This window comes from Bos indicus x Bos taurus, chromosome 10 (genome assembly GCF_003369695.1).
Source record: "Bos indicus x Bos taurus breed Angus x Brahman F1 hybrid chromosome 10, Bos_hybrid_MaternalHap_v2.0, whole genome shotgun sequence".
Classification (NCBI taxonomy): domain Eukaryota; kingdom Metazoa; phylum Chordata; class Mammalia; order Artiodactyla; family Bovidae; genus Bos; species Bos indicus x Bos taurus.
The window spans coordinates 55,685,547-55,705,705 of NC_040085.1; the positions used below are offsets into that span (position 1 = coordinate 55,685,547).

A 20,159-nucleotide genomic window follows, 5' to 3' on the forward strand; every position below is an offset into this window, starting at 1 on the left:
TTTTCTAAATGGATGCTGTATTATAACTCAGAGTCAGATACAGCTTCCAGGGCAAAAGTCAGTGGCTGCTGCTTATCAGGTATATTGAGATAGGTATTGATTCTTTCCTTGTTGAAGGGTCACTTACTCAGTTTCTCTAAGGTAATTTGTTGAGTACCTAGAAGATATACTTTGTGTGTGCAAAGGTGATAATTCATGGATAATTGGATGGATAATTCTAGTCTAATTGCTAGTTCCTGCTTTCCGGGAGCATACAGTTTAGCAAAATACTACCTAAACATGAAAGCTGTTATTCAGTGTAGACCTCAATAAGAGAAGAAAGAAGAGCAGACTCAGTGTCATGAGTGGAAGAAAGAGTGTTCCTGTTTCCAGTTAGCACTCTGTCACTTGCCATGCATCTAACTTTGGAGTAAGCAAGCTATTTCTTCATTCATAAGATGCCTCATAGGATTAAATGAAGTCATTCCTGTAAAGCACTCAGCACAGAAACGAATGCTTGGTAGGCACCCCTTTCTCTCCTTTCTTCAGAAACAGAAGTCAGTTCTGATTGGCAGTGCCTGGTGATAACTTGGTACATTTTTTAATTGGGGCTTGAAGGAAGGGAGTGACATGAAAGAGGAGACTTAAAAAGAATGGACGATCACAGAAAGAGGAGGAGAGAAAAATAAAATAAAAATAAAAAATAAAAGAGGAGGATAGTTATTAATAATTTCATTGATGCTGAAAGAATTAAACCAAGATGTTTAGGTGTGTGTGGCAGGGTGGGGGCAGGGGGATCAGTTCTACTAAATAAGAATGATAAGCTAAGCATTAGAAGTCTACCCTACCTCAAACTGGATCAGAGCTAGAAGTGAGATCTATGCATATATACATTTATGCATATATACATATAATTTCAGAAAACCACAAGGAGGATTATCAGATTTGGAAAGACCATGACGATTATGAAAGAACTGATTTGTATAGATGCTTATCAGAATGCTATAGCAGATGAGGGTCATTCTTATCCATGTGTTCCTGTATGGATCACACTGGTATGTGGTGCTGAAAGAAATGTTTTTGAGTGAAATACTTGGATGACAGAATTACTGGAGGAAATCAAAGGATCCTGTAAAAAGCTGGTTTTGGAAACCAGGGGAATCAGTGTTGCCATCAGCAGAAATGGCGGGGCAAGAAAGCCCTCTAGTCATTAAGGAGAGGAGAGGTAACATCGCATTCAAGAAAGAACAGCTTTTCCTAAGGCTCTGTTTGGAAAAGGTTTTGGAAATAAACTGGTGAGCAGTATGTAAGGGAAGCTATGATTCCCAGGAAGTAAGACTGAACAAAACATAAAAATGGAGGAGTTTGTTATAAAATAAAAATGGAAAGAAAAATCTTTAAAAGAAAGAACAGTAGAGATAAAGAATAAAATAGCTCATAAGAACATAAGACCAGAGAGTAGGTGGAAGGTTCACAGACTGAGGATGGGAGCCTTATGTTTGGCACACGTAGGAAAAGCCATTAGAAAGCACAAGTATATACAAAGATGCCAACTTGCTTCAGTTGGGTGGGGTAACTGCCAAAAATTCCTGTAAATGAATATTTTCAGGTGATGTCTGTATTTCTCTTGAGGATACTATTTCTAAAGAAATTTTAGATTTCAGAGAACTCAATCTGATTTTTGTTTGTTTGTTTGCTTCCGTAGCTGAGTACAAAATTCTTTGTCCTGGAGGAGAAGGTTTTCGACCCAACCCTATCACCGTTATATTGGAAGGTAATTCTGTTTCCTTTATCTTCAAGTGTGCCCCTTGGAACTTCCTTGAGTTGATTTACAGTGCTAAAGACATGCTGCTGTTTTCATCTTGATAGATATTGATGAGTGCCAGGAGCTTCCAGGGTTGTGCCAAGGCGGGAAATGTATCAATACCTTCGGCAGCTTCCAGTGCCGCTGTCCAACGGGCTACTACCTGAATGAAGATACCCGAGTGTGTGATGGTAAATGGCCCTTTTAGAATGATAAGTTCTTTCAGATATTGAGAACTGACCTCAAAAACCAGCGTACAGTTAGGCACCAGGAAAACTGAGACGCTAGCAAAATGTCTAAATGCCCCAGCATGGCCAGGTAACTATGCCACAGATGTGGCAGCTTGCACTCATATTAGTGATGTGATATGTTCAGCATACCCTAAATCTCCCTCTTTTCATGGGAAAATTGGAGTGTTTGTTACCTTGAACAATAGTCCCATTTATGCCTACAGTGAATTTTCCATTCTCTTCAGAAGAGCCATTTTTATTGGAGTAGCCCAGGTCTCATTTCAGTGGCTTCTATATTCTGGGCGATTCTGGGCTCCTCGTCTTGTCCTTTACTACTCATCATTTGTACTCAGCATTTAAATGAGCTTCTCTTCCGAGGCAGCTCCTTTGGTTGTATGGTGTAAGTGATGACTCCTGTTCCTCCTGTGTTACTGAAAAGATGGAGATTATTGACTACTGTTAGCTTTCAGAGCATGTGGACCACTGACTAGTGTGGGGAAATGCTTTTCATATGTATATAGGAGTTACACACTGATTAGGGAAGAGACCTTCTTATGTCCTGGAGGAGAAATATTCCTCTGGTTTTCCAAAAGGCTTAATAGGTGACCTCACCAGTGACAACCTTGTTGAGTAGTAGTTGAACATCACAATGTATACAACACAGCTTAAGACCCATAGAGTTAACATAAATTAGAATCAACACCTGTGTTTGAAAATGGGGAAGGATGCATGATATACCTACTTCTGCAGGCTTATCTTCTGTGCTGTCTTACCATTGCACATTCATGAAGCCAGTGTTTGATGGCTTCAGGTTATATCAAATCCTTCCTGAGATTCTGTGAGCATATGAAGGACATAGTTGTCTTTCTGAAAGATATTTAAGAATTATCATTTCTCCACATTTCCATCGCTGCATGTGTTTGAGGATGTTGTACATTCATTTATTAAGAACTCACATCAGAAGGTACATTTTCCTTTTCTAAAACTCTTTTCCTGGAAATGCACACATCAGCACAGGCTAAGGACACTGATGAACGAAACGTCCACATTTCTTATCCAGATTGCAAAGTGCCCTGAGGATGTTTTCTTCCACTATCAACATGTATATTGACCCCTGAGTCCCAGACCATTCTAAAGAGTGAAATTTCTGTATTCACATACCACTTTCTTTTTGGATTATAGATGTGAATGAATGTGAAACTCCCGGAATCTGTGGTCCAGGGACATGTTACAACACTGTTGGCAACTACACCTGTATCTGCCCTCCAGACTACATGCAAGTGAATGGGGGGAATAATTGCATGGGTAAGTCCCAGCTTTTCTTTATAAAGCATGTTCGGTCCTCATCTGCAAAGAGAAAAAGAGCCTCCAAGCCCAGCAATTCATCCTCAGTGTTACGTTACTCATCAGAGCGAGTGCTGCTACCCTTTGCCTCCTCCCCTGTAAACCCTAAGTTTGGTCTTTTCTCAGCACCTCGTGTGGGTGGTTGGGAGTTTTCTTTAAAATGTAACGTTGGAAAATCCCAAACAAAGGTTTAATAGTACTTCTTTTGTTTGACTCTGGGTGTATCTTTATACAATGATATTTACAGCACTGACCTACAGTATTAAAACATCATGAGTCGGAAATGAGAGAATCACTGCCAAGAGCAGTGGAGAATTGTTACTAGGAGACTGGGTGGAGAGTCATGTAAAGTTTATTAAGGCCACAGCTACATAATGACTCAGTTCCGTGGCACAAAACACCAGGGAATATATTAGGTTGGCCCAAAAGTTCGTTTGGGTTTTTAGTAAGATGTTTTAGAAAAACCTGAACAAACATTTGGGCCAACCCGATATTTCTTAAAGTCCTTTTCCTTGTGGCAGCAGAGGTAGATGGAAGGTTGAGAGCCAGCTTTTACTGCTCTTATCAAAGTCAAGTTACAATACAGCTCAAAAGAGACTCCTTCCTTGAGCATCTCTGTTAGAATCTCCCTATCAGGATTTCCCCAGAGCATCACCAGTCCCTGCCTTCCTCCTCTCCTCTAGATATGAGGAGGAGTCTGTGCTACAGGAACTATTATGCTGACAACCAGACCTGCGATGGAGAACTGTTGTTCAACATGACCAAGAAGATGTGCTGTTGTTCCTACAACATTGGCCGGGCCTGGAACAAGCCCTGTGAACAGTGCCCCATTCCAAGCACAGGTGGGTTTTAGTTTCGCCATTACCAGAAAGATAACTTGGTACCTTCCCCGTGAATTGTTGGAGAAATGAGTCTCAGCCAGGGGGAGAAAAAGGGTGCATTGTCTATCTTCATAAAAAAAGATTAGCTCACAAAGGCAAATGTTGAAATTCACAGTTGATCTGGTCCTTTCAGCCGAAAATTGAGTCATAAAATATATTTTCCAGTTTATTACACAAGTTCTTTTACCAGCCTGTAGACTCAGCATATCACAAAAATATAGAAGTTGTTATTGTTAGGGAGTTTGCCATATAACTTAAAGTCGGGAAACAGTGGGCAAAGCAGTTTGACAAATAAACCATATTCCTATATTGTTTACTTACTTATTACCATCAATTTTACTTATTCATAACTAATCTTGTTCCAAAAAGAATTCAAGATGGCCCACAAAGATGCATATGTAAAATAAGAAGGCCTAATGCAAATGGAAAGCATGCATAAGAAACTCAAAGCAAGGGTAATTAATACACAAGATCCAAGCTGGGAAGGCCTGCACACTTGCCAGTGATGAGCAACAGCTTGGGCGCTACACCTTCTAGAGCTTATATGAAGAGAGAGATGATCGAGTCTAACAGTCTCAATGACCACAGAGCAAACTCAGAACTAAAGAAAAGCACGACTCAGGGACCTCCCTGTGGTCCAGTGGCTAAGACTCTACACTCCAAATGCAGGGGGCCCAGGTTCCATCCCTGGCCAGGGGCCTATTAGTAGACCCCACACGCCACAACTAAGAGTGCATGCTCTAACTAAAAAGCCCAGACCCCCAGCAAAGATGGAAGATCCTGAGTACTGCAGCTAAGACCCAGCGCAGCCAAATTAAAAAAGAAAAGCACAACTCCTTGGTATAGAGAAATTTCTTCTTATATCCTCATACAGAAAAATCTACATAATGTTATCTATTTGAAAAAGGAAAGAGCCAAATTCATATTCTAAGAGTAAATGAAGCAAAAACTTTGGTGCAGTGTTCTTATATGGGAGATGATATATATCATGATGGTGTCATTTACTAATGATGATCTAGATCATCTTTATGATTTTAAAAAATTAATTAATTAATTTGCCTGTGCCAAGTCTTAGTTGTGGCATATGGAATCTAGTTCCCTGGGATCGAACCCAGGGTCCCTACACTGCGAGTGCAGAGTCTTAGCCACTGGGCCACCATCTTTATGATTTAGAGTGAACAAACTGCCATGCAAAGTACTGATCTGAGAATTGTGTAGTATCTACTCCATTCCTCACAGCGATATGTAAAATACCCAATCTATTCTCTGGTGCTAACTGACAATGCGAAAAAACAGAAGATTCTTTTTTAGTAAAATGTACCATTTCATCCACTGCTTCCTCCAGAAATAATGTAATAGCTATCACTTAGAATTACAAGTTGTTTCCACTCTGCAAGATGTTGTTAGACCTGGGTTTGGCAAACAAGAGCCTATGGGCCAAATCCAGCCTGCCTCCTATTTCTGTATGGCCCACAAGCTAAAAGTAATTTTGACATCTGAAAATTTTATGAACTTCAAATTTTAGTAAATAAAATTTTATGAGAATATGGCCCCACTAATTTATTTACATATTATCTATGGTTGCTTTCGTGAAATATTTGAGTAATTTTAACAAAGACTGCACAGTTTGCAAAACCTAAAATATGTACTTTTTAGCTTTTTTAAGAAAATATTTGCTGACCCCGATCCTGACCGTTGGCCTTCAAATCTTTTATTATCCATTGTTAGTGCTGTCAGTTGCACAGTCATGTCCGACTCTGAGACCCCATGGACTGCAGCACGCCAGGCTTCCCTGTCCTTCACCATCTCCCAGAGCTTGTTCAAACTCGTGTCCACTGAATTGGTGATGCCATCCAACCCTCTTGTCCTCTGTTGTCCCCATCTCCTCCTGCCTTCAATCTTTCCCAAGATTATATATACATAGCTGTCATTAAAAAACCTGACGGTTACCCACACTTGATGTGTGTGTATTTACAAGTAAAAGTATATGTACATGTGTCTCTGTATATTTGTTTTTTTATTATATTAAGAAATGCATTTATATTTTCATAAACTGTTTTATTATAAAATGTACATAAAATTAGTTTTTAAATTGGATTTTACAAAGATAGATATCCTAGTATTTTTGTTTTTTATCTTGATGCACCATTGTACATACGTTCCCTTTCAGACCACTATGGAGATCTCTGATAACAACTGTCGTTTACTTTCAGAAATATCTGTCTGAGTTCTAGGTATCTGCATACTCTTAATATAAAATGCAAGAGTTCATCTTCACGTTGAATATTGGCCAAATCCAATCATGGCTTTTCATTAGCTATGCAGTCTGCACACATTCTAGGAGTCCCTGAAGTTTGGATGGTCACTGGAGCTGGTGTGACACTTGTTGGACGTGAACACTCATAGATTAAGGAAAGAAAGCACTAGGAAAAGAACATGCTATGTTTTGTTTAAAATACTTCCAGAAACCTTTTACTAATTTTCAGTAGGTTTACCCATAAGGGAGTGGCCATCTTGAGCTTAAATTGATACCATGCCATATCAGTTATACTCATGATCAAGAATTACAGAATCTCAGAGTTAAAGGGAACCACAGATGACATTTAGTGCATCCTTAATTAACACGTTTGATGAAAATTCATGTCAGGGGGAAAAGGACAAAGGGTCAGGGGAGGGAGAGGGAGTAAACAAAAGAACTGCAGCAAAAATAATAATCCAGCTCCAAAAATTAGAGTAATGAGGTTCAGTTGGTTGTTTGACATGAATGAGTCATTAACAGACCTGAAATCAAGAATTTAGCTACATTTGCTATTGTTATCCCCAGTCTGCCAAGGAAATGGCTTTTGTACACATTCGTTAAATCCTAGATTCCTTACAACAGAGTGGAAAGAGGCACTCAGACCAGTCCCAGGTTTCAGAGCTGAACAGCATCCCCATAGAAACCCAAATTCCCTCAGGCAAGCTCATACAAATGAGTGCATCTGATATAGAGACCTCTGCTTCAGCCTCAATATTACGTCAACATGAGGTCACTTTTCCTTCATCACTTTTCTTAGGGACAAGGTTACACCATCTGTAGAAATTCTCAATTTTTTTTTTTTTTTTTACAAAGGCCAATTTATTTTAAATTCTTCCAAATACAGGTAAATATCTTTTAAGAATGTTTTCCAAGTAATTTTGTTCAGCTCATTATTGTTCTTCGCCTACGCTATTCCCACCCCGCTTACCCCACCTTTGCTCAATCACTGCAGATGAATTTGCTACACTCTGTGGAAGTCAACGGCCAGGCTTTGTCATCGACATCTATACCGGTTTACCTGTCGGTGAGTTACAATGCCATTATTGCAGCTTTTTGTCTCTGCCTTTGTGTTAAGAAAAGGAAGTACACGCTGTTATTTTCTCAAATTTGCTTTTTTTGTTTCTTAGAAGGAAAAAGCATTAGACAGTGCCATTTACCTTTATTGAAATTTTGATTCTTCGTTTGAAACAAATTGTGCAGACACCCTGTGTAGCTCCACCTAATTGGCAGCAGCATTTGTTGGTCATGATTAAGGGGACTGGAAAGCTTTTCACAAAATCACAATCAAGCTTCGTTAAACCAACCCTAGGCATCAACAAAAAGAGAGATTCTGGGAGTAAAGCCAGTTGACGTTTGATTTGACTATAATTCCCAATCCTTCCGTCTGACTAAGACAAGAGTTTAATATGACTGTTCATACCAATCCTTATGTGTGGGTTGTTCATATAAAGCCCTTTTGGTGGAGCAGTTTTATCTCATGGGGAATCTCCACAGGTCATCTGCTTTGGGATTTTTAGATGTGAAATATAAAAGTCTTTCCAATCAGAGGCCCTGTCTGGTAACTGAAGCAGAGACCACTGCAGTGCTCAAGATGCTTATGTGAGATTCAGAAATACTGCACAGCGTTCAGCCAGTAGAAGCAAGGCCTTTGTGGTTTAAAACCAAATAACATAAAAATAGATGGAAAGCCATTGCATTCTCCGAGTTTTTCCCCAATGTGATTTATACGGATCCTCAGATGCCCCTCTGAATTCTGAGCAATTGTGTCTAGTAGCAAACATCACCATTTGGTCTGTTCCACCTTATTGCTAATAAGTAAACTGAAATCCACATCAGCCTTTCCAGTGACCTTGTTTAAGAAAACAAGGGTCTGGTCCAGCAATCAGCCGGGCTCTCTTTGTGCCAAATCCATATGGCTCCGCAACCTAGTCAACATCCAAAGAAACTTCATGGTTTGGAAGGAAAACCTGCTAAATGACATTGGCATGAAACACCTGGCCCCAGCTGCTTTGTTTTTCCCCTTCCCAAAACAGATCTTTTCATCTCCCTAGACTCTCTGATCCGAAGATAAGTGGTCTTTAATAGTAGTGGTTCTCCATGGACGAACCAGGCGTGTACCCCAGCAAGGCCTACCCTCCAATGTTGGCAGCAGGCAAAGACTCAAAACAGCATTAAGAGCATCCACTAATAAAGCTGGAAAGGCCCCAGGCATCCTTAGGCCAAACGCCTTGCCTTACAGTTGAGGGGACAGAGGCCCAGACAGGGAAGGGGACTCAGCCGAGGTCACTTGGCTAATTAATAACAGAACTGGGATCAGAACCCAGTCCTGACTCACAGCTTGCTTTGCCTCTAGCTCTTGAAAACTGGAAATGTGATAGTTAGCAGTATACTTATTGTTAGCAAATTCCAGCATGACAAAATATTTAGATGACTGAGAAACTTTGTTTTATTAAAGCTTTCTACTCTCCTTCTGAAAGGTCTGAAGATTGTTGGCATATAGAACTCATTCGTGTGGGGTTAAAACTATAGCAAGTTTATTAATCTTGTCTTTAAGTATAAACTTTTCCAAGTTGAAGTTCAAATGGAATCCAGACAGGAAAAGAAAATATAATTTTTAATATGTGCTTTTGCTATGTTGTGCCTAACAATGCCTAGAAATTTGACCCAGCCTGTTATTGTTAAACTTGATAATACATCACTTATATTTAAAACAAATGAATGTGAACATAACACTTCATGTTTTAACCCGTACATAGTTCAAGAATGTCTGAAATTTTTTTTTTGTTTCTTGCTGATGATACATAGTTGTGATATCTTTGCCTCACTTTTTAACAACATACATGACAAATGTGTGCAAAATCTAAAGCATAATTACTTATATTCAAAATAGAAATATACCCTTTGATATTCTAAGCTATTTTTTTTTCATTAAAGAGATCAATTTGTCCTAAAACAAAATCAAGCCCTTTAGAAAAAGGTCTAACATAAATCTGTGGCCTGTGAACTTTCTCCTTCAAAGCAGATTGCCTTTGGGTATGATTCTTCTGAAAATGCAGCAGCTCTTGTGGGTTCCACGAAAGTCAATGGCCATGTTACAACTTGGGCAAAGTACCTGGCAGAGGCTCCTGACTCTGGCATGGAAGGAAAAGTATCTCAACAATAGTATCAGAAACTTAATGGATTGGAAAGACCAAAACTTTGTATCCCCTCCCAGCTTCTGAACTGTTTTGTGAAACTGCACAGGACTGGTAGAGGGGCCCTCTGGGATAGCAAGTCCTTCAATAATGGTTTTGTGAAGACTGTTTGACTGTGGAAGAGCATAAGGGAGGAAGGGTAGCCTGCTAGCGGATTCCTGGGATCAAATCTACTTCCTGGTGGCTGTATGGTCTTTGGTGAGTTCCAGCCTCCGACCTGTCCTCAGTTCCATCACTTGCATCAGGAGGATGGTCAGAGTGCCTAGAGACCATCTCACAGGGTGGCTGTGATGATTTGGTAACTACGTCCAGTTAAACGCTTGAGAAATACACCATGTGTAAAGCAGGTGAGGCACCGTACCATTGCTGCCACTGCTGCTGTTATTATCCTAGAGGACACTGAATGGCTGAGAGTTCAGAGCAGGTCAGGCAGAGAGCGGACCCGCCAGGCTCGTGAGGAGACCCGACTTGCCCACACGGCTCCCTCGCCAGCTTGCTTTAGCAGCCGGGGCCCTGGCTGTGCTCTCACTCCTACTTCGGTCCTGCTTTAATCCTCATCAACTCCACTTCCAGGTGTTGGTTCTTAATCAAATGTCAGGCAGCATACCAGGGGCCAGTAACACCGAGGTGTAGCAGCCAGCCCTGGCCCCGGGCCTGGGGAGGCCACAGTCTACTGTGACTGTCCTTCCTCACTTCTGACTCTGTCTACATGGTCAGCCTGGGCCCAGCTTACCTCCTCAGACCTGACTTACTTCCTTAACTTCCTTACCAAAGCCACGCAAAGGAGGAGCAGGGCGTTGAGCTGAAATTTGGAAGATCAGAGTTGGCTCTGACCATGGGATCATCTTCTGTTCTTCAGCAGCTCTTTGCTCCCATCCCCACCAGCCACCACCATACACTTGGGGTAGAGAGACCACTTACTCTCGGCAGTCACTTTCATTCTGCTCCACTGGTGCACAGGGCCCAGTGGGTGCAAAATCTCCTCCCTGGACAGAGCTAATGTTTTATAACAAAACCAGAAAGATAGATGATCAATGAGATAGACATAGGAGTGTCTGACAAGCGGCTTAGTGATCTAAGTTTGCTCTTCATTGACTTCCCCCACTTCTATCACCACCCAGCACATACATGTACATGCCAGGCACATGCATGTACATGCCAGCACACACACACACACACACACACACACACACACACACACACACACACACACATGCACTGTCTCTTCTTTGGCTTTAAACCTTACACAGAACTAGTTAGAAGCAGCCAACTTTCAATTCCAGTTTACCCTGCCCAGGGACCACATGCCAGGCCATCACTCACACGTGCTTGCTCTGTTTCCAGATATCGACGAGTGTCGGGAGATCCCAGGGGTCTGTGAAAACGGTGTGTGTATCAACATGGTCGGCAGCTTCCGTTGTGAATGTCCAGTGGGCTTCTTCTATAATGACAAGTTGTTGGTTTGTGAAGGTAAGAGATGTTGCTCTGTATCACATCCAGAAATAAGCCAATTTTACAACATTGGAATTTCAGAAATTCATCAAACTCTAGCTATAGTGAAGGGCACCCTGTGGATCAACAGACATTTCACTGCCAAAAAAAAAAATTCCCTAACTCTACTCCCAGTGGGCAAAGCAGGATGTCCATTTCCCAGTCCTCTCCACTGCCCCCCTCCCTCAACACAGAGTGTATTAGATTTCCCAGCTGATATGAAAAAGCCTTGAGGTCCTAGGTGTGTCCAATGGATGGCTATTGTTTTACACAGCTTGAAAGTGAGCACGAGTGGTGGGCAGTCATCTTGAGTTGAATCTCAAAATCAGTGTTCTCTTCCAAGTGGAGCCTTTGCTCCTCCCCAGTGAAAACACGGTTAATGCAAATATTTCAAATGCATGAGAGAATTCCAAATGGCAAGAACAGCAAATTCGATTTTATACGAAGAATGTTGGCATGCGTGCAAAATGGTACTTTTTTCATTTTCAAATTACCTCCCCTTGCCATGTGTATGTACTGTGATTCTGCGCATTCCTCACCGCACTTCATATTTTTCCGACATCTGGGGAAGATAGTGTTCTTTTACATTTTAGTAAAAGGGACGTTGCTGGTTATTAAATATACCATGGGCCCTAGGACAGCTAGAGTAATTTTCTTATTTCATACTTAAACTCAGAGCCTCTAACAGAGTTCTTGTTCATGTTAGAAAGGCTTATTGCTCCTTAGAGCATGTATTACACCATATAGGTAAACATTTTAATGTTAAAAAATCTTTTTCTCCTAAACTAGGGACAACTTAGAGACCACGAGTAAAGTTATAACCCCGAGCACAGGCTTGTTAAATTCTCCTCACCAGGCTTTCTGTTCCTGTGGCCAAGTTGGCAAGCATCCCTTACTCTGCCTGCTGTGTGGGGGGACTAGAAACAGGGGGACAGCTATTCCTAGCCTTCCTAAAGAGATAGTCATTTGGGGGCTTTGGTTCAGGCCCCAGGCTTCTGGAGACCGTTAAGGATCAGGTGTGGGGAGGAGGCAGAATGTGGAAAAAGAGAAGAGAGCCCATAGCAGATGACCTGTGGTGCGAGGGGCAGCTGCCTGCTCATCGCCACTGTCTCCCACCTCTGGTGCATGCCTAAGGATGCCTGTCCACTTCTGTGGCATCTCCCCTTCTCTTCCATTCAGAGCTGGTCACTCTACCCAAGTGCCTCTTTGATACGTATCTCTGCTGAAGCTGCAGCCCTTGACCAGAAACCAGAGGCACGGCCACCCATGACCACCATGTCAACCTAGACCTTGTCACACCCTTGATATTGAAAACCTACAGCTGTACCCGTGGAAGGCGGCTCGCTGTCAGGGTAGCGTTTGGCTACCCTGACAGAGATTACAGAGTGCTCCAGCTTTTGGTTTCCGTTTCATAGGATATCCATCTTCAGGGTGAATGTTTAATCCAGGGTCAGCTGCTTCCCAGCACACTCCTAGCTCTCAGACTCAGAAAAGGAAGGTTGATTTAGCACATGCCTCATCCAGACTGCAGTTGGAATGGATTCCAGAAGTGATTCAGGGAGGATCTGTGTGTCTGCTCTCCCCCAGCATGCATAGGATCAGATGTTAGGCATCTGAGGCATCAGGGAAACGCTTGTCTAGGACACCGTTTGGCTTCTCCAGCTACAGAAGCTACCCTCTGTGTTTCTCTACACTCTTTATGAGGAGCAGGGCAGGCCTGGTGGGTAAGGTGGTGCTGGATCCTGGGCCCTAGTAACCCATGGTGGGCATACTCTGCTCCTGTATGAGACACACACCCCATGTTAGACAGATAGGCCCACTGACTGCCCACAGTCCTGAGGTTTTCCCACCACAGAGCACATACCTCGGAGGCCTAGGTTGGTGTATTTGCCGCCCCCTAGTGGGAACTTTGGCTGAGCCAACTTCTGCATGAAACCCCAGCACTGGTGCTGAGAGCTGACTTTCACCTGTGTTTCTGGCTGCTCCCTATACTGGATTTAGACTGAATTAGAATGCTTGGAGAAGGAAAATGGCAACCCATTCCAGTGTTCTTGCCTGGAGAATCCCAGGGACAGGGGAGCCTGGTGGGCTGCTGTCTATGGGGTCGCACAGAGTCAGACACTACTGAAGCAACTTAGCAGCAGCAGAATGCTTCATAGGAGCAGGGGAAGACAATATGTGTTTTGCCCCATTGGTATCGCCTGGACTGAAGTATATTCTGCAGTGCCCTAAAGCGAAACTGAATTAGATGGCTGGTAACATTTTTAAGAGATAGGCAAGCAACTCCCCGAGCATAGGCAAAGCTCTGGAGCACACAATAGCCACTTTATTATTTTCTTTAATAGTGAGCATTTGGTTATTTTCAGTGGTTTTGTGTGTAATCTTTATGTTAAGTTTCCTAGATTTGACTGCCATGTGGCAGAAATTTAAGCAGGAGCTTCTGCAGCCCTGCAGCTCAAAGCACCTTCTGCGGACCCGTGGACCAGCATCACTTGGGAGCTTATTGGAAGCACAGACTCTCAAGCCACTCCCCTGACACACTGAGTCGGAATCTGTATTTCAATAAAATCTTAAGTGATTTAAACGCACATCAAAGTTTGAGATGCTCTGCTCTGCAGGCCCTACAACAAAAGCAACCTGACTGATTTCCCAACCCCCCTGCACTTTGAGCAAATACAAGACTTCCTAGGATATTAGTCTTATCAAATGTGGCCCTTGAGGCTGAGATTCACAACTTTTTCTAGAGATTAACATAATTAGAACCTGTAGATGATAATAAATCCAGTATTTGCATTTATGAAAAATATTAGTAAAGCAGGAAAATTAGAAAAGCTTTCCATCTTCCAATGTTTGTTCAATAAGTGAAAGTGAAAGTGAAGTCGCTCAGTCGTGTCTGACTCTTTGCGACCCCATGGACTGTATGTAGCCTACCAGACTCCTCCCTCCATGGGATTCTCCAGGCAAGAGTACTGGAGTGGGGTGCCATTTCCTTCTCTAGGGGATCTTCCCGACCCAGGGATTGAACCCGGGTCTCCTGAATTCCAGGCAGATGCTTTAACCTCTGAGCCACCAGGGAAGCCCAAGAAAATATAAATCTGTGTTGTGTGAGAGCCTTCATTTGCCTTTGTTACCAAGTCCAGGCTCAACCTGCTTGCCGCACAATAGGCCAATAATCAGGAGATGAGGTGTTGAGGCAAGAAATAGCAACTTTGTTTGGAAAGCCTGGCATCAGAGAAGATGGCAGACTAGAGTTTAGAGTACCATCTCATCAGGGTCTGGATGCCAGTTTCTTTTATAGAACAGAGGGAGGGAGGGAGGAGGTGAGGAGGTAAAGTAAAAAGCCCATACATCTTGCAAAATATCTCCTGGTTTGGCCAGCACTGCGGAGAGGATGTGTCAATTTGCGTTTTCCTGCAGTCCTTCACAGGTGGGCAGGATCAGGGTATTTCTCTGTGCACTGAAATTTTAACCATTCAGGCAGAGGGGCAGGATTCCCCGAGGCAGACCACTGTGTCTGCTTGTAGCTATAGACTGATTATAGTAACAAGAGCAAAGGAAACAAAGGTTCACAAAACAGGTCCAATGCAAAGTCAGATTTTGTTCTTGCCTCTTGCCTGTTGACACTGGATTCTACTCTCCTTGTAACTCAGTTCTCTCCTGCTCGTAGACATTGACGAGTGTCAGAACGGCCCAGTGTGCCAGCGAAACGCAGAGTGCATCAACACCGCGGGCAGCTACCGCTGTGATTGCAAACCCGGCTACCGATTCACCTCCACGGGGCAGTGCAATGGTAAGTCCCCACCTGCAGGCGCCTACCCGACAGGCCAGCCCCAACCAGCTGCAGATCCCTGGATTTCTTTGGGATGGTTAAGATTCAGACTTCTGTGTTCTAGTAACTAAACTGGGAAACAGGAAAATTGTTGAAATGCTTTAACATTTGGCTTTTTTCCTCTTTAGAGAGGTGATTTTTCCGAATTTGCCTCCCTGCTGCCCTGCTGCAAATACCCACTCCCACAAATGCACACAGACACACACACACACATACACACACTCCCTAACTGGGGCTATGTGCTATGGTTAGTCACTCAGTCATGTTCAACTCTTTGCCACCCCATGGACTGTAGCCCACTAGACTCCTCTGTCCATGGGGATTCTCCAGGCAAGAATACTGGACTGGGTTGCCATGCCCTCCTCCAGGGGAGCTTCCCAACCCAGGCATTGAACCCAGGTCTCCTGCATTGCAGGCAGATTCTTTACCATGAACCCAGGTCTCCTGCATTGCAGGCAGATTCTTTACCATCTGAGCCACCAGGGAAGCCCAAGAACACTGAGGTGGGTAGCCTATCCCTTCTCCAGGGGAACTTCCCGACCCAGGAATCGAACCAGGGTCTCCTGCATTGCAGGCAGATTCTTTACCAACTGAGCTACCAGGGAAGCCCCCCCTACCTGGTATTTAGGACCAAATACTTTTTTTTCCTTTTACCTACTCCCCCTTGAGTGGGTGAGGTTTTCACCATCCTAGCCACATATACCAACTCTAGACAGCAAAGCTCTCCTGAGCTGGGCTGGGTTAACCTTCACAAACCAAGCAAAAGAACCAACAGTATTATCTTTTTTCCTTAGCATCTTATAGAACTGAGGGCAGCAAACTGTAACAGCGTTTTATTTGCAATGTCACCTACAGTAAAATGAGAAACTATTAGAGGTTAAATTTCTTCGGTGTTCACCTTTGTCAGGGACATGGTAGAAATGAGAAGGATGAGTATGTCACCAGCTTACAGTGACAGTGAAGTTATCCCTGGTGGCTCAGCAGTAAAGAACCCGCCTGCCAGGGCAGGAGATATGGGTTTCATCCCTGAGTGTCAGGAAGATTCCCTGGAGGAGGAAATGGCAACCCACTGCAGCATTCTTGCCTGGGAAATCCCATGGACAGAGGACCCTGGTGGGCTACAATTCATGGGGTCACAAGGAGTGGGACACAACTTATCAACTAAACAACAACAGAAAAAGTTGTTAAACATCTGATGGTATTTTGTAGCCAGTGGTATCAAAATGAAAACACTGGTGTTTCAACCCAGCAGCAAAGTAACACCTCAGAATGATTTTCATGTGAGTTTTTCAGTAATTATAAACCATTATATATTTAGCAAAGAGGTCAGGAACAACCTGTTGTTTTGCCTCTAGTCCATTTTACAAGGAGTTTCCTGGATAGTTTATGCATTTGTGAATCAAACAACACCAAGGAACATGGTCAGATTTTCCATGGATTTCCTTGTGCACCAGTGATTAAGTGGTAGGAAGTACACTGCTCTCCGTAGGGCATTTTGCATTGTTTTATGAGACTTTGGTGGGAAGAGGGTGTTTATACCAGAACAAAAACTCACTTTGAGAATCAAGACTTGTTTTGGGGCTTTAAAGGAACATGTGCAAGTGTTTAGCTTTTTGTCAACAGAACACTTGTAATCCACATATTAACAACAACAACAAAAAAAAACAGGACAGGAAAAGTGAGGACGTCTCTGATAGGAGTCACAATACCCTCATGAAATTTGGCATTCATACCACTTCCCTGCATTTTGCTCTTAATTTGCATTTATTTGGGACTGGGTGAAATAACTCCAATCAAAATAAGGAGTTGCTGATAATATGGAACGTGTAGTTTCACACCATTTCACGTGAGGCGAGATGTGGGAAGAACTATTGTAAACGTCAAGACGAGATATCCAACCAGGGCTTGGCTGGGGCTTACGTCCTGTCAAATCTTTTTTGTAGAGTACTAACATAAATACTCTGGATAAAGCTCATCCAGCGTTAATCAGCAGTAAGCATCGTGAGGGAGTACTGTTTGTAGCCCAAGCTTTGTTTCCCTCATTCAATGAAATTCTTACAAGAAAGGGAATGTACTTGAGTTTGAGTTTTGCAGTTGTTCAGCCTCTAGGGCTGAAGACTTCACTCTGGAAATGTCTTCACTTACGTCCTACTTTTGTTTTTTATAATTATCACTTTTTAATCTTTTTTTAAATCTTTTTGACCACATCATGCAACATGTGGAATCTGTTTCCCAGCCAGGGATCAAACCCATGGCCTCTGCAGTGGAAACACAGAGTCTTAACCACTGGACCTCCAGGGAGGGCCCATATCTTACTTATAAAATCTCTTAAAATGTCTTTAAATACTATTCTATACATGGCATTTTTCAGATGTATTGTAAAATATTCCTTTCTTCCTGTGTTTAAGATGAAAAGAACTAAAATTTCCGTATCATAGTAAGATTTTTATTTGAACTTTTAAGTACATCATTTCACCAGCTGGCCATAATACCCATGTTTCTGAGACCTGAGAGAACAGGTAGGTGTCTAAGCCAAGGTTGCTAGTCTGACCTCAGGAGCTGAGTAGTGAGAGCAGAGGCAGCCACTCCTGAAATGCCTTGTCCAACTAAAAACATACTCTTCCCAGCTATTTCCTTATGATTTCCTCTCTCTCTGCTGACTATGTGGGTGTTTTCCCCCAATACTCTGTTTAAATCTCCTATCTCAACCTCATACTCTTCTGGGACTTTAAATCCTGATGTTTGTAGAAACCTCAAGACAAAGTGAACTTCATAATCAAGTTCTCTACAATTGTAACTCTCTATTTCACCAACAGAACTGCAAAGTAATCCATGTTTCATTAAAAAAAAAAATTCATCATGAAATAGGCAGTGTAGGAAAGAAAATTCCTAATTGAGGATCCCTTTCTAGTAAGATTCTTAATGCTCTCCATTCCCTCTGGGCCCCAGAGATGAGACAGACCAGATCCTTGCATTCACCCAGACTCAGTATTACCTGAGGGTGCCCATAGTCTAGGCTGACTATAATAAGCCCCCGAGACACCGTTCCTCAAAATCAACTCTCTTCACTGAGCTTGGTAGTGGAAATCAGTGTCCTCTGCCTATCCCAGGGAGCAGTTTGCTCATTTGAAATTCATTTTTATCCAAAATGTGAATAATCATCATCTGTTCTTCTCTGGAAGCTCAGATGGTTAAGACTCTGCCTACGATGCAGGAGACCTGGGTTCGATCCCTGGGTCAGAAAGATCCCTTGGAGAAGGAAATGGCTACCCACTCCAGTATTCTTGCCTGGAGAATTCCATGGACAGAGGAGCCAGGCAGGCTACAGTCCATAGGATTGTAAAGAGTTGGACATGACTGAAGCAACTTAGCACACACATCATCTGTTCACTAGCATTTCTGCAGACTAGCTGTAGCTCCTAAGATGCTCTACCCTAGTCTCCCCTTTTCATGATACACCCACCCCCGACCTGAGATCTAAAGGACATGGTGATTCGTCGACTCTAGATGCTTTGTGTACTTGGAAGGAAGTAGTTGTATAAATGGCAGCCTGAGCACATGAAACGGGTGAAGTATATTCTGTCCTGGCGTGGGCACAAGTGTCCTGGGCAGCAAAAGGTGCCCATTCCCTGTTTTTGTCTTCTCAGTAGCCAGGGCGGGCAAACAGCAAGCTTGAATTATTCAGCTGAGAGCGGGGTACCAAGCTGCTCTCTGGCATCTGCACCCACAGCAGCATTCTGCCTTTTGCTTTCTTTTGTGACAATAGGAAAATCAGTGCTCCTCAAGTTACATTTTCCCTAAACATGGGATCTTGAGAGCTTTAAAAAATTACAGACATAAGTGGGCATGCAATTATGTCATTTGTGAATTCATGCAACAAGTTTGGCTTCTGAGATAATTAGATTTCAGGAGAGCAAGAAGTATTAACTTGACAATAAATGTAACTTAGAGCCCAGTGAGTGGCAGAAGCAAGATGAGAGGGCTTCCTTTTGAAAGAATAGATTTAAAAAAAAGAAAGAAAGAAACATTATTAGGATTGTCAGGTGCTGAAAGGAGTCCTATGTAGACAGGAAGGCTTGGTTAAGATGGAACAAAAGGTTATAGGAGTAAGACAAAATAATGGGGTGAAACTGGAGCAAGGGACCGTGCAGGCTGTCCATCATGAAAACCTAGCTTAGCAATGGGATTTGTTTAAATTTCCAGAGGAAGCCATGCAGCTTCCATGATTTGAGACACCAAATCTTGACTAGACAAAATACTTCAATTAATTCCATAGTCTAGGATTCTGTGTAGGCAGATAATCAAATGGATTATCTCCCAGCTTGCATGTATGTTCTCTGTTCTATATCTAAGTTTTCTCATCTTTCAGAAGATTTTTTGGATACTGCCCCTGTTTTTCATTGCTTGTGTATTGTTAATATGCTCTGAATGTGCCTAGTAAATGAGAGTGTTTTAACCAATTTTGAGTCAAAAATAAATATTGAATATAATGTCAGCATCAGTTTCACTGGCTTAGTTTAGAACTAGGATTAAACCTGAGGCCAATACCTAGAAGTAAGTTATTTGATTTGAAAAAGAAAAAATGATTTGATTTGGCCTTCCAAGTTTCCACTTAAGATGCTTTTTATTTACAGATCGCAATGAATGTCAAGAAATCCCCAATATATGCAGCCATGGACAGTGTATTGACACAGTTGGAAGCTTTTATTGCCTTTGCCACACTGGTTTTAAAACAAACGCTGATCAAACCATGTGTTTGGGTGAGTATGTGGCTATCATTTCATTTTTTCATATTCTATTGAAAAATTCATGTGCATCTGAATATATATAAAAGCTAACACTAATTGTTTTGCTATTTATAAAATACAGAAGCAGGTGTGTAGCATTAATATCCTTTGATATTTAATCTTTGGGAATCTGAACATCATAAACCTCTTTCTTGATATTCATTTGGCTGTCAGTTCAGAAAAACTTTTATAAAGGGATAAATTGAGAAAGATATTAAGACAAAAAATTACTTTTATTAATGGTAATAGCCTACTGTTCCTTTATAATATTTATCTGAATTTGCCTCATTGGAACAGAGTGCAGCTTTTGAGTGGTTGAGT

General features: G+C 42.2%; 1 protein-coding gene across 2 annotated transcripts in view; it reads left to right on the forward strand.

Annotated features, from left to right (window-relative positions):
• The window catches only part of FBN1 (fibrillin 1), a 264,525-nt gene that overhangs the window by 196,225 nt on the left and 48,141 nt on the right, over positions 1-20,159 (forward strand). For both annotated transcript variants that reach the window (XR_003513124.1, XM_027554069.1), the window contains exons 39-46: positions 1,685-1,753; positions 1,849-1,974; positions 3,196-3,318; positions 4,041-4,199; positions 7,490-7,561; positions 11,076-11,201; positions 14,890-15,012; positions 19,686-19,811. Coding sequence is in view for 1 of the 2 variants with exons in the window: in XM_027554069.1 (XP_027409870.1) it covers positions 1,685-1,753; positions 1,849-1,974; positions 3,196-3,318; positions 4,041-4,199; positions 7,490-7,561; positions 11,076-11,201; positions 14,890-15,012; positions 19,686-19,811 (924 nt within the window). In the remaining variant the exon portion in view is untranslated. The remainder of the gene's footprint in view (positions 1-1,684; positions 1,754-1,848; positions 1,975-3,195; positions 3,319-4,040; positions 4,200-7,489; positions 7,562-11,075; positions 11,202-14,889; positions 15,013-19,685; positions 19,812-20,159) is intronic.